The 12,647-nt window shown below is 57.4% G+C and overlaps 1 protein-coding gene across 3 annotated transcripts; it reads right to left on the bottom strand.

Moving 5' to 3' along the window:
* Positions 1-738: 738 nt before the first annotated feature.
* On the bottom strand, positions 739-12,120 carry TMEM106C (transmembrane protein 106C). 3 transcript variants are annotated; one of them, XM_063359077.1, is made up of 8 exons: positions 12,016-12,120; positions 4,138-4,358; positions 3,968-4,031; positions 3,263-3,422; positions 3,022-3,162; positions 2,734-2,783; positions 2,388-2,441; positions 739-1,984 (listed from the first exon to the last, which is right to left on the bottom strand). In XM_063359077.1, the coding sequence occupies exons 2-8, from the start codon at positions 4,328-4,330 to the stop codon at positions 1,843-1,845; spliced, it is 804 nt and encodes a 267-aa protein (XP_063215147.1). In that variant the 5' UTR covers positions 4,331-4,358; positions 12,016-12,120; the 3' UTR covers positions 739-1,842. The 3 variants fall into 3 exon arrangements, with proteins under 3 accessions (XP_063215147.1, XP_063215145.1, XP_063215144.1); XM_063359075.1 differs by lacking the exon at positions 12,016-12,120 and adding an exon at positions 4,988-5,092; XM_063359074.1 differs by lacking the exon at positions 12,016-12,120 and adding an exon at positions 4,970-5,018.
* Between the last annotated feature and the right edge of the window lie 527 nt (positions 12,121-12,647).

Consider the following 12,647-nt stretch of genomic DNA (forward strand, 5'->3'; position numbering starts at 1 on the left):
TCTGTTCAGCCACTCGACCAGCTTCCCCCACGCCCCAAAATTAAAAAAAAAAAAAAAGTCAACCCCGCTCGTAGGATCTGGTCCTGAGGAGCCGGAGACACGGGTGGGAAAGGCAATGTCGGGGAGCAGGGTCACCCCGCAAGGGGAAACCAGCGCCAGGAAACGAGACGGATAAAGAGCAAAGCTCGTGATTTCCTCGCCTTCCTTAAAAAAAAACAAAACCAGAAAAGAAAGTTCAACTCATCCAAAATCGGAGCGGGGGTTACGAAAGCGGTTGAGAAGCTCGTGATGGAGATGACCAGGGACTGCGCGGGGTGACAGCCGCCGACGCAGGGTCACTCCGGTGACTGGTCCCGGAGGTCACGCTGGGAGGTGCTTCGCTACTCCCCAGCTGAGGTTTTTGGCCCCCATTCCCCAAAAATCATCAGCGAGAGCTCAGGTACGACACAGACCCCCCCTCACAACGCAGGGCGCTAACTCCAGCACGAAGTTTGATTTCTACAGGAGCTTTTCTTCAAACAAAGGGCAGGCCACAGTGCCGCACAACTCGCCTTTAATAAGTAGAACTCAGTTCTAGAAGCCCCCGCTAAGCGGAAGTGCCGCCTCTTAAAAAAATAAAATTTAAAAAAAAAAAAAGCAAGGTGCATTTTTATTTCACACTCGCACAAAATAGAGTATCCTTCATTGAAACCCACCCCCCCCCCGATTTGTTTTTTCCCCTGCAGCCTTTACCTGTGCTTTGTTTCCACACACACACACTCTCACACGCCAGGCAGCCAGGGCAGGGAGGAAAGGAGGGCAGCTGGAGCGATCAAGTTCCAGAAAAAAAGAAAAAAAACCTACAAATGAAATCCTCCAAGCTGCAAAAAGCACAAGTGCGCAGCGAGAACTGCGGCGGGTGGGCTGGCTGAGCTTTCACATTTATTTGCTTTAAAGAACGCAGCTGATACCGTCCGTCGGGAACGGGCGGCTCCTGGGAGGGAAGCCTTCGAAACACCAAACTCCCACAAAAAACCTGTTTAAATCCACGCGTTTGCAGCGGGCGCAAGTACAAAGCAACACCGAGCTACGAGGTCCCCGGTTTCACACCCCAGAGACCCCCGCAGCTGGAAGAGAGGAAGGTTGGGAGCCGCACGCGGAGGAAGAGGAAGGTCCAGTTTGCACAGAGCCTTCGCGTGTCCCCAGCAGCGCCGTCTTCGTGAAGGCTGCGGCGTTGTGGTATCGTTTGCTGTAGGTGGCCTCAGCTGCCAACAAACAGAATCTGCTCAGCAGAGGAAGCGTGTTTCGAAGGTTTCGATTCCCTTTGCCTCCTTCTAGCGCAGGTTTCAGAGGTGGAAGCCTTATCTGTGCGTCTCTTAAAAGAATTATCCCTTTTTAATCAAGCCCTGCTTTGAAACAAGCCAGTGACGCGCCGCCACTGAGCAAAAAAAGTGGAATCAATTAATTGCACGGAACTAATTAGTTTACCCTGAAAGGACCCGACACGGTGCTAAGCTTCAAAACAGCTGCAAAAGGCAACTTTAAATCTTTGGGATCTTCTGACCTCAAAGCTCGAGAGTCCGGTTTCCCTACCAAAAAACTCGTTCTTTGGAAGTGAAGAGGAAGGGGGATGCAGCAGGACTCCGACTTGGGAGGGGACCGGGGTGCTCGCCCATGAACAACACCCCCAGCAGGTTTTGTGGACAGCAGCACAGCCCAGCTGCACATGGAAGAGCGCGAAAGGGACCCAGAAGCTTCCAAATATCTCCCACCAAAGTCACTCGTGCTCCCTCCGCTTCCATTGGAAAGTTCCCGGTCCCTTCTAGGAATCCATCTGCGCAACCGAAAGGGTCGGCTGCGCCCTCAGGACTCGCTCTGGGCTTTGGGGGACAGCAGAGGCAGCGGGTCCTGGGCAGCCGTGGAGTTGGAACTGCAATCCACGTAGTGGTACGTCTCCAAAGTGCTCTGCGTCATGTGGCCGATGTACGAGAGCTTCACCGATGTCCTGGGAAGGGCGGGGGGGAGAGCAGTTTAGGGGGGACAGGACCAGCGACAGCAAGCCTTCTATCAAAATAAAAAACCCAGCAGGTTTAACACTCATCACCCAATTCCTCCTCCCCCTCGAAAGCTGCAGAACCTCGCAGGGTGGTGCTCAGGATCGCTGACTGCAGCGGGCAGGGATGTGCCAAGCTTCCCCCCTCCCCAACAGGAAAGCTCAGCCTGGAGCAGTCTGGTGTCTTCTCCTCTCCCTCTTACATTTCGCCCCACTGTGTCAACCGGCTGGGATTAAAAGCTGACAGAGTGAAGCAGGCTGGGGTGCTTGCCAAGCGGGACTTTCTTCGCGTACCCTAGATCTGCTGTGGCAGCGATTCCCTTTTGAGTCAGGAGGCGAGCAGAGAACCACCTACCTCATGAAGATGACGATGTTATGGACCTTCACCTTGGGAAACGTGCAAAACAAACTGGAAGAGACCAAAACAAAGAAATAGGTCAGCACGGGCTTAGGGATGCAGAGACACTTGTGTTTCTTGGTATCTTCTGATGATATTTTCCCTCTGGTGCTAACTCAACTCGGGACCCGGTCCAAAAGCCACGTCACGACATCCCGACAAAGCGGCCTTTCAAGTCATTTCTAGCAAAGGGTTACTTTCCAGGAAGTTAGCAGAACACAAGTCATTTCCAGAGCAAATTCTAATTAAAGCAGCTTAAACCTGCCCTTTCCCCAGCTATATACAAAGAACAGTAAATCCTTACTACATGTAGGAGAAAGGCCCACCCAGCTCCGCCTTCACAGTGAAATTCACCTGGAAAAGATAAAAGAAAAATACATTCGCATGCAGCATAAATGCACTCCTTTCGGAGCCCTTCCCACCTTCTGTTGCCTTTCAGCTGCTGCGCGTACAGCACAGGCTACTCTAGCCATTTTGCCAAGCAAAGCTTTAAGGTATAGGTAGATCATCATCAAGTTAACTTGCCATCACACACAGGTTTCATACCAGATTCGGTGAGGCTTATATCCTAAGTGCAATGAAAGACAAATACCAGTTTGTCACTCAGCGGCTGGATGCTGGAGACGTTGGTGATCTGCTGGGTCCCCACCACAGTGTTCATGTACTGCACCTGACTGGTCAGGCTGGTCACTGTCACGGAGTAGAAGTTGGAGTTCTTGATCCGTAGGGTGGCCTGGATGGAGAGAGGGAGGAGACAGGAGTAGCAGCGACCTTCCTGGCAGCTCAGCACAGAATTTACTCCCTCAGGAACACGGAGGCATGAAAAATTTTACCGTGATGGCAAGAATGACAACGGAGTTCTTCCTGTCGAACCAAACCCGAACCACTTTAATACCGTCATCGTCCACCAGGACGGAGTGGGGGAAGAGGAAGAAAACCACCAGCCCCGACACCAGCAGGCAGAGCAGCACCGACAGCAGGACGTACAGTTTCCTGGAAGAAGCAGGGAAGGGGTCACCTCCTTCGCCCTAACGCAGCATCTGCGGCCCCAAGAGACCTCGTATCCAAAACCCAACCTAGTCAGCAAACAACTCGTGTTTGTTCTTCCCTGGAAGGGACACAGAAGTGCCGTTCTAACAGTTTCGATATGTGAAGTTGCTCAAAACCCTCGCCCTTTAAGAAGTGTGGTTTTTGGTAACGAGTAACCAAAGAATCTTTTTTGCCCCCCATAATGTTTTTCACAATCTGGTGTTTTTGCTGTTGGTAAAGCAGTTTCTTTCTAAAAGCTTCAGTAAAGGGTGCGGGGATGAAGCGTGTGAGTAGGATCATTGTTTCGAGGTTCACCCCACAGTGGGATTTCACAGGAAGTATTTAAAAGTTACACTCTCAATGTATTTGTTGGCATACTCGGATGAAAACAAACCGCTAGATGAAGGGGAGGCTGCAGACCGGCTGAAGCGGTTACTTGTGGCAGCAAGCGACAAAAGAGCCCTGTTTGCTCTTCACAAAATACAATTAGTCTCTTACTACACACTTACGTTCTCTGTGGACGAAGCCGTTGGTCGCTGTAGGGTATCAGAGCCACCAACTCATTTACCTGCTCTGGAAAGCAAAAGGAACACGTTAACCAATTCTATACATTTGCAAGGTCACTTACGGAGATAATCAATGTTTTCTTTCTGTATTTACACCCGAGAGGAGCAGTCACCTGTGGGAATGCAGCCAGTGCCTTGGCAAGTGGGACAGGTGATGCTGTCCTGACCTGTGAATTCAACATATGGAAACTTGGCAATGTCTTCTACACGGTCTCGGCTATCGAGTAAGTCATCATCGTCATCCTCAGCCTTCGTCCTCTGCCTGGAGGCGGCGTCATTAGCAGAGAGGGAAAGCACAGAACCCATTGCAGCTGCTGTAGAAAAGCTGGATAACCTATGAGAGGGGCAGCAAGAGCAGCGCTGGTCATTAAATGGGATTTCCACCTGCTTCTGGCCAACAAGGAAACCCCAAATGATAAGGAACAACCCTCCCCCTGGAGACCCATCCCCAACACCCCCAGAGAAACATCCTCAAACAGAGACACCCCCCCAGGGGGCTCGACACCCACCACAGCAGCCCTTCCCCCCGCTCCCCGCCCCCCCCCAGGGACTACTTCCCTGGCACCCTACAAGGAGAGGCCCCCCACAGGGGGGCTCATTTCCACACAGCCCCTCAAAACAGAGGCACCCCCCCAAGAACCCAACAACCTCCGCAGAGACAGACCTACACCCCGCAGAACCCCTAAAGGGGAGATATACCCCTCCTCCACAGCCAGCCATACACCTTTAAACACCCCACCACCCCCCAAAAAAGAGACAACCCCTCAGGGGCCTACCTGCCCCCCCAAACACACCCCACTCCACCCCCTAAAGACCCTCAGAACCACCCAAAAAGGGAACGTTCCCCACAGGCAGCTGTCCCCACGAGGCACACCCCCTCATAAACCCCTCCCCAACCAGGGGACACCCCCAAAGGCCCCCCCGGCCCAGCGCATCCCCTCAGACCCGCCGCCGCGGACTCGCCTCCTCCCGCGCAGCCGCCGTCGCTATGACAACGCCGCCTGGCGGCGCTGGGCGGGGCCCAGCCCTGGCCCCGCCCCGCGCACGCGCGCAGCGCGCAGGGCGGCACGCAGGGGCGAGCTCTGCGTAACCCCGCCCCCTCGCTGACGCCCCGCCCAGTGCGTCGCTCGCGAGGCGGGGGAGTGGGCGCGGCTTTGGGGGCCCCGCCCGGGCGCGCCCACCCTCAGCGCGCACGCGCCGCGTCCCAGCGGGGCGCCGCACGCGGCCCCGCCCTTTGGGTGCGGCTGAGGGGTGTGGTCGGAGCTGCGCATGCGCCGCCGCCTCGCAGGGGGTCCCGGAGGGCGGGGCGGGGGCGGGGCGAGGCGGGGTGGGCGTGTCCCCGCGCGCACGCGCACTGCGGGGAGCGCCCCTCCCTTCCCGCGCGTGCGCAAAGCGCGGGGCGGGGCGCGGGGGCGGGGCGCGCGTGCGCGGGGGTGGGGGGAACCATTGGGGGGGTCTGGGGGACCAGTACGGACCGACCGGCACCAGTGTGGGGGATCCTGACCCATTTTGGAACCTTCCCCCACCAGTACGGGGGTTCCCGACCCAGTATGGGACCCCCCCCACACCAGTATGGGGGCATCTGACACAGTACGAACACCCCACCACCAGTACGGGGGCTCCCGACCCAGTATGGGACCCTCCCGCACCAGTATGGGGGCCCTTGTCCCATTATGGAACTTTCCCCCACCAGTATGGGGGCTCCCGACCCAGTATGGGACCTCCACACACCAGTATGGGGGCTCCCGACCCAGTATGGACCGCCCCCACACCAGTATGGGGGCCCCTTGTCCCATTATGGAACCTTCACACACCAGTATGAGTGCTTCTGACCCAGTATGGACCACCCCCACACACCAGTACGGGGGCTCCCGACCCAGTATGGGACCCCCCCACACCAGTATGGGGGCACCTGACAAAGTACGAACACCCCACCACCAGTACGGGGGCTCCCGACCCAGTATGGGACCCCCCTACACCAGTATGGGGGCACCTGACACAGTACGAACACCCCACCACCAGTATGGGGGCTCCTGACCCAGTATGGGACCCTCCCGCACCAGTATGGGGGGCCCTTGTCCCATTATGGAACTTTCCCCCACCAGTATGGGGGCTCCCGACCCAGTATGGGACCTCCACACACCAGTATGGGGGCTCCCGACCCAGTATGGACCACCCCCACACCAGTATGGGGGCACCTGACACAGTACGAACACCCCACCACCAGTATGGGGGCTCCCGACCCAGTATGGGATCTTCACACACCAGTATGGGGGCCTCTGTCCCAGTATGAACCACCCCCACACCAGTATGGAGGCTCCTGACACAGTATGGACCCCCCTACACCAGTATGAGGGCACCTGACCCAGTATGGGATCCACCCACACCAGTATGAGGGCCCCTGTCCCAGTATGGAGCTTTCCCCAACACCAGTATGGGGGCATCTGACCCAGTATGGACCCCCCACCACCAGTGTGAGGGCCCCCATCCCAGTATGGAGCTTGCCCACACCAGTATGAGGATCCCAGTCCCAGTAGGGAGCGTTCCTACACCAGTTTGAGGGCCTCCATCCCAGTATGGAGCTTTCCCAAACCAGTACAAGGGCCCCCAGACCAGTATGGAGCTTCTCCATACCAGTATGGGACCACCTTTCCCAGTATGGAACGCACTCCCACCAGTATGAGGGCCCCCATCCCAGTATGGAGCTTTTCCATACCAGTATGAGGGCCTCCATCCCAGTATGGAGCTTTCCCAAACAGTATGAGGGCCCCCAGACCAGTATGGAGCTTTTCCATACCAGTATGGGATCACCTTTCCCAGTATGGAACACACTCACACCAGTATGAGGGCCCCTGTCGCAGTATTGGAGCTTTCCCACACCAGTATGAGAGCCCCCATCCCAATATGGAGCTTTCTCACACCAGTATGGGGGGCCCTTGTCCCATTATGGAACTTTCCCCCACCAGTATGGAGGCTCCCGACCCAGTATGGGACCTTCACACACCAGTATGGGGGCTCCCGACCCAGTATGGACCGCCCCCACACCAGTAAGGGGGCCCCTTGTCCCATTATGGAACCTTCACACACCAGTATGAGTGCCTCTGACACAGTATGGATCACCCCCACACACCAGTACGGGGGCTCCCGACCCAGTATGGGACCCCCCCACACCAGTATGGGGGCACCTGACACAGTACGAACACCCCACCACCAGTATGGGGGCTCCCGACCCAGTATGGACCACCCCCACACCAGTATGGGGGCCCCTTGTCCCATTATGCAACCTTCACACACCAGTATGAGTGCCTCCGACCCAGTATGGACCACCCCCCCACACCAGTACGGGGGCTCCCGACCCAGTATGGGACCCTCCCGCACCAGTATGGGGGGCCCTTGTCCCATTATGGAACTTTCCCCCACCAGTATGGGGGCTCCCGACCCAGTATGGGACCTCCACACACCAGTATGGGGGCTCCCGACCCAGTATGGACCACCCCCACACCAGTATGGGGGCACCTGACACAGTACGAACACCCCACCACCAGTATGGGGGCTCCCGACCCAGTATGGGATCTTCACACACCAGTATGGGGGCCTCTGTCCCAGTATGAACCACCCCCACACCAGTATGGAGGCTCCTGACACAGTATGGACCCCCCTACACCAGTATGAGGGCACCTGACCCAGTATGGGATCCACCCACACCAGTATGAGGGCCCCTGTTCCAGTATGGAGCTTTCCCCAACACCAGTATGGGGGCATCTGACCCAGTATTGACCCCCCGCCACCAGTGTGAGGGCCCCCATCCCAGTATGGAGCTTGCCCACACCAGTATGAGGATCCCAGTCCCAGTAGGGAGCTTTCCTACACCAGTTTGAGGGCCTCCATCCCAGTATGGAGCTTTCCCAAACCAGTACAAGGGCCCCCAGACCAGTATGGAGCTTTTCCATACGAATATGGGACCACCTTTCCCAGTATGGAGCTTTCTCACACCAGTATGAGGGCCTCCATCCCAGTACAGACCTTTTCCATACCAGTATGAGGGCCTCCATCCCAGTATGGAGGTTTTCCATACCAGTATGAGGGCCCCCAGCCCAGTATGGAGCTTTCCCACACCAGTATGAGGCCCCCCATCACAGTATGGAACCTTCACACACCAGTATGAGGGCCCCCATCCCAGTATGGAGCTTTTCCATACCAGTATGAGGGCCTCCATCCCAGTATGGAGCTTTTCCATACCAGTATGAGGGCCCCCAGCCCAGTATGGAGCTTTCCCACACCAGTATGAGGCCCCCCATCACAGTATGGAACCTTCACACACCAGTATGAGGGCCCCCATCCCAGTACGGAGCTTTTCCATATGAGTATGGGACCACCTTTCCCAGTATGGAACACACTCACACCAGTATGAGGGCCCCCATCCCAGTATGGAGCTTTCCCAAACCAGTATGGTGGCCCCCAGACCAGTATGGAGCTTTTCCACACCAGTATGGGATCACCTTTCCCAGTATGGAACACACTCACACCAGTATGAGGGCCCCTGTCGCAGTATTGGAGCTTTCCCAAACCAGTATGAGGGCCCCCATCCCAGTATAGAGCTTTCCCAAACCAGTATGAGGGCCCCTGGCCCAGTATGGAACCTTCACACACCAGTATGAGGGCACCCATCCCAATACGGAGCTTTCCCACACCAGTATGAGGGCCCCCGTCCCAGTATGGATCTTTCCCACACCAGTATGAGGATCCCAGTCCCCGTATGGAGCTTTCCTACACCAGTTTGAGGGCCTCCATCCCAGTATGGAGCTTTCTTACACCAGTATGAGGGCCTCCATCCCAGTATGGAGCTTTTCCAAACCAGTATGAGGGCCCCCAGCCCAGTATGGAGCTTTCCCAAACCAGTATGAGGGCCCCCAGACCAGTATGGAGCTTTTCCATACCAGTATGGGACCACCTTTCCCAGTATGGAACGCACTCACACCAGTGTGAGGGCCTCCATCCCAGTATGGAGCTTTCCCAAACCAGTATGGTGGCCCCCAGACCAGTGTGGAGCTTTTCCACACCAGTATGGGATCACCTTTCCCAGTATGGAACACACTCACACCAGTATGAGGGCCCCTGGCCCAGTATGGAACCTTCACACACCAGTATGAGGGCACCCATCCCAATACGGAGCTTTCCCACACCAGTATTAGGGCCCCCTCCCAGTATGGATCCTTCCCACACCAGTATGAGAGCCCCCATCCCAATATGGAGCTTTCCCACACCAGTATTAGGGCCCCCTCCCAGTATGGAACCTTCCCACACCAGTATGAGAGCCCCCATCCCAATATGGAGCTTTCCCACACCAGTATTAGGGCCCCCTCCCAGTATGGAACCTTCCCACACCAGTATGAGAGCCCCCATCCCAATACGGAGCTTTCTCACACCAGTATGAGGGCCCCCGGCCCAGTATGGATCTTTCCCATACCAGTATGGGACCCCCTTTCCCAGTATGGAACCCACTCCCACCAGTATGAGGGCCCCCAGCCCAGTATGGAACCTCCCCCTGACCCCAGGGACGCCCCCGCCATGGGGAAAAAACTACCCAAAACCCCCCAATTCTCCCCACTTTCCCCCCAGAACCGCCCTGGGGCGCTCGGCCTTCGCTCCGTCCCCGTCATTATTCCCTCCCCGACCCTCCTCATGGGTTTATTTCTTATTTTTTTTACAATTTTAGGGCTCGAAGGCCCCGGTGCAGCAGCCGGTGGAGCCCGGTGTCGCCCCCGGCGCCCTGCGACCCGGCCGGGACGTGATGCAGCATCTTGAGTGTTTCTAAACCTCTTGATTTGGTGGAAAAATAAAAGTCCAACCGACCCTTTTCTCCCCCCCCCGCCCCCGGCTCCAATCCCCGACGGCTCCGGGACCGGAGCAACCGAAACCGCATCGTTTGCGTCACCATTTATTTAATAAACTCAAAGCAAACGCTGGTGGGGTTTGGTTTTTTTTTTTTCCGCCGCTATATACGTGTGAGCCTGAATGGAAAACTGAATTCCTTCCCCTTGTAATCGCCCGAACCATCAAAATGAAAGTTTAAGGTAAAAATTAAATATTTCCGCCGGCCTCTTGCGCTCCGGAGGCAGACGCCTCCCGCGCTGCCCCGTCGGAGCTGCTCTCCCCTGCGACGCCGATGGAAACTCTATGGATCATTTATTTTCTCCTTCCCAGGAGCAAAATGCCAGGGAGAGGGAGGTTTCCCGGCTCCCTTTGCCCCCCCCTCCCCCCCGGTGTTAATTGCCTAATTGCTTAATTGTGGGCTGTGCATCCCCGAGGAAGGTGCTGGGAGCGGGACGGACCCACGGAGACGGGCGCTGCCGTGGATGGACGCTGGAAAGGGGGAGTTGAGAGGGGACGGGGAGGGGGAGACCCACAGCGAACTCCCCCCCCCCCCCGGGATGGGCTGTGGGGCGAGCTCAACCCTATATTAGCCAACAGAGAATCCCCCCCCCCCCCGGGGGGGTGGGGGAAGACACGGCCCCCAAAGTGAGTGGTGCAAAACCCCCCCAGCGGCCTCCCCTCAGCCCCTCTTGCCGTGTTGCATCCGGGGGGGTTTAATCTCTTTTTTTCCCCCTTTTAAACCCCTTTTGTCCCCAAAAAGCCAGCAGGGGACAGGCAGAAAGTGGGGGGGGCGGGGAGGGGGGGGGGTGACAACAAGCCTCATGGCGCATGGCCATGCCGGTGGGGATTTTGCAACCGCTTCCCAAGAAAAACCTCGGCTCACCGGGGATGGAGCAAACGCCTGAGTCACCCCCGGGAGAGACGGATCGGTCCCGGCTCCTGGAGGAGCGGGATGGGGAATGGCCGCCCCCCGGGACCCCCCCTTGGGCCAAGCCGGTGGCTGCCGAGCCGTTTCCAGCCCCATTTGTGCTTTTTTCCCCTTGTCCGTCTGTCGGTCGGGGTTATCCGGGGAGGCGACGCCACTTGGCTGCGCTCGTGGCTTCGATTCCTCCCTCCCAACGTCCCACCCCGGCTGTCGGACCATCATCATCCTCCCCCAGCCCCACCGACCCCCGGCCGAGCTGAGGGACCCCTTTTGCCAGGCTGGACCAGCAGGAAGATGCCGGCCGACGGTCCCAGTTCCCGGTTGCCGTTGCCACCCCGTGAATGGTGTGAGGATTAAACAATCCGGAGGGATTTTGCAGCCCAAGTGCACAATTCCGTAGGATTTAAGGACATCAGGAGGACACGGACCTGACGGAGTGGGTCCAGAGGAGGCCATGGAGATGCTCAGGGGGCTGGAGCACCCCATGATTAACATAACATTATTAACAGATCTCTTCCAACCCCCACCATTCTGGGATTCTGGGATTCTGGGATTCTGCTCTGTCGCCAGGGCGCGTTACCCACCCCCCCCGTCTGAAAAACTCGGGAGATTGTTGTTTTTCCCTTTCCATCCTGAAAAAAACAAACCGGGACGCGGCCGTCGGCAACGGGTTCTAAAGCCGCAAGAAAGGCTTCGAGAAAGCCCCTGCGTGATGTTCCCGGGGTTTATTAAGGGTCTCCTAAACCCAAAACTCCCCCCAGAGAATGAGCCCCCGACGCAGCCGAGGGAGGCAGGCGGCAACCGCCGCCCCTCCGCCGCGATCACCGGGTTCAACAGCTCTACTTTGCGTGGGGAAAGCGCTTCGCTAACCGTTTGCAAATTGATTTAATGAGGCCGATGAGAGCAAACAACGTCTGGGAAGAAATGGGAGCTCATTAGAGGCAATTTGGTGGCGCGGAACTTTTTCGGGAGGGCGGGGAGCGGGCTGCGGACGGGGCCCGGGGTGGTTTTGCAGGGGTAAGGATTCACATACCCGCCCCAGCGCCGCTGATTTCCGCCACCGCAGCCCTTGAAATGTTAAAATACACCCCGAGCCTTCGCGTAGCGGATGCCTCACGGACGTCGCTTTGCCTGGACCAGTGCAACGTGCTCCTCGACCCCAGAAAAAAACCTCTTCTCCTGCCAAACCCACCTTTTCCCGCAGCCCGCTCTGTGCCCGAGCAATGGGGGAGGCTTCCAGCCGACAAGGCGTTGAATTTGCTCCCTGTGCCGTGACCCGCGGTGCTTAGAGCTGGTTTCCAGCCGCTCTCCTGCTGCTTTTTCCCTCCTCTATCCACCTTGCAGCAGGGAATCAGGGCTGGATCTGCTCAGCGTCGCACCCCCGTGACTCGTACGTGGAATCAGAGAATGGTTTGGGTGGGAAGGGACCTTGAAGACCATCCAGTTCCCTGGGCAGGGACACCTCCCCCAGCCCAGGTTGCTCCAAGCCCTGTCCAACCTGGCCTTGAACCCCTCCAGGGATGGGGCAGCCACAGCTTCTCTGGGCAACCTGGGCCAGGGGCTCACCCCCCTCACAGCCAAGAATTTCTTCCCCAGATCTCACCGGAATCTCCCCTCTTGCAGTGTAAAACCCTTCCCCCTCGTCCCATGGCTCCCCTCCCTGCTCCAGAGTCCCTCCCCAGCTTTCCTGGAGCCCCTTGAGGGACTGGAAGGGGCTCTGCACCCCCTGGACTTCCAGGAGACACCGGAGCCAAGGTGGGGACACCGGAAGGTGCTCAGGGCCGCGACAGGGCAGCAGTTTGCCCAGCAGTGCTGGGGGGGGCA

Source organism: Chroicocephalus ridibundus, chromosome 24 (assembly GCF_963924245.1).
Source record: "Chroicocephalus ridibundus chromosome 24, bChrRid1.1, whole genome shotgun sequence".
Classification (NCBI taxonomy): Eukaryota; Metazoa; Chordata; class Aves; order Charadriiformes; family Laridae; genus Chroicocephalus; species Chroicocephalus ridibundus.

Bases quoted from the DNA above. Each gene is read 5' to 3' on its own strand.
- TMEM106C (XM_063359077.1), bottom strand. From the start codon at position 4,330: ATGGGTTCTGTGCTTTCCCTCTCTGCTAATGACGCCGCCTCCAGGCAG. The intron at 2,784-3,021 runs GTATTTGTCTTT...TATCTTTTCCAG, and splicing joins AGCCGCTGAGTGACAAACTG to GTGAATTTCACTGTGAAGGC. The intron at 1,985-2,387 runs GTAGGTGGTTCT...CGCCCTTCCCAG, and splicing joins AACATCGTCATCTTCATGAG to GACATCGGTGAAGCTCTCGT.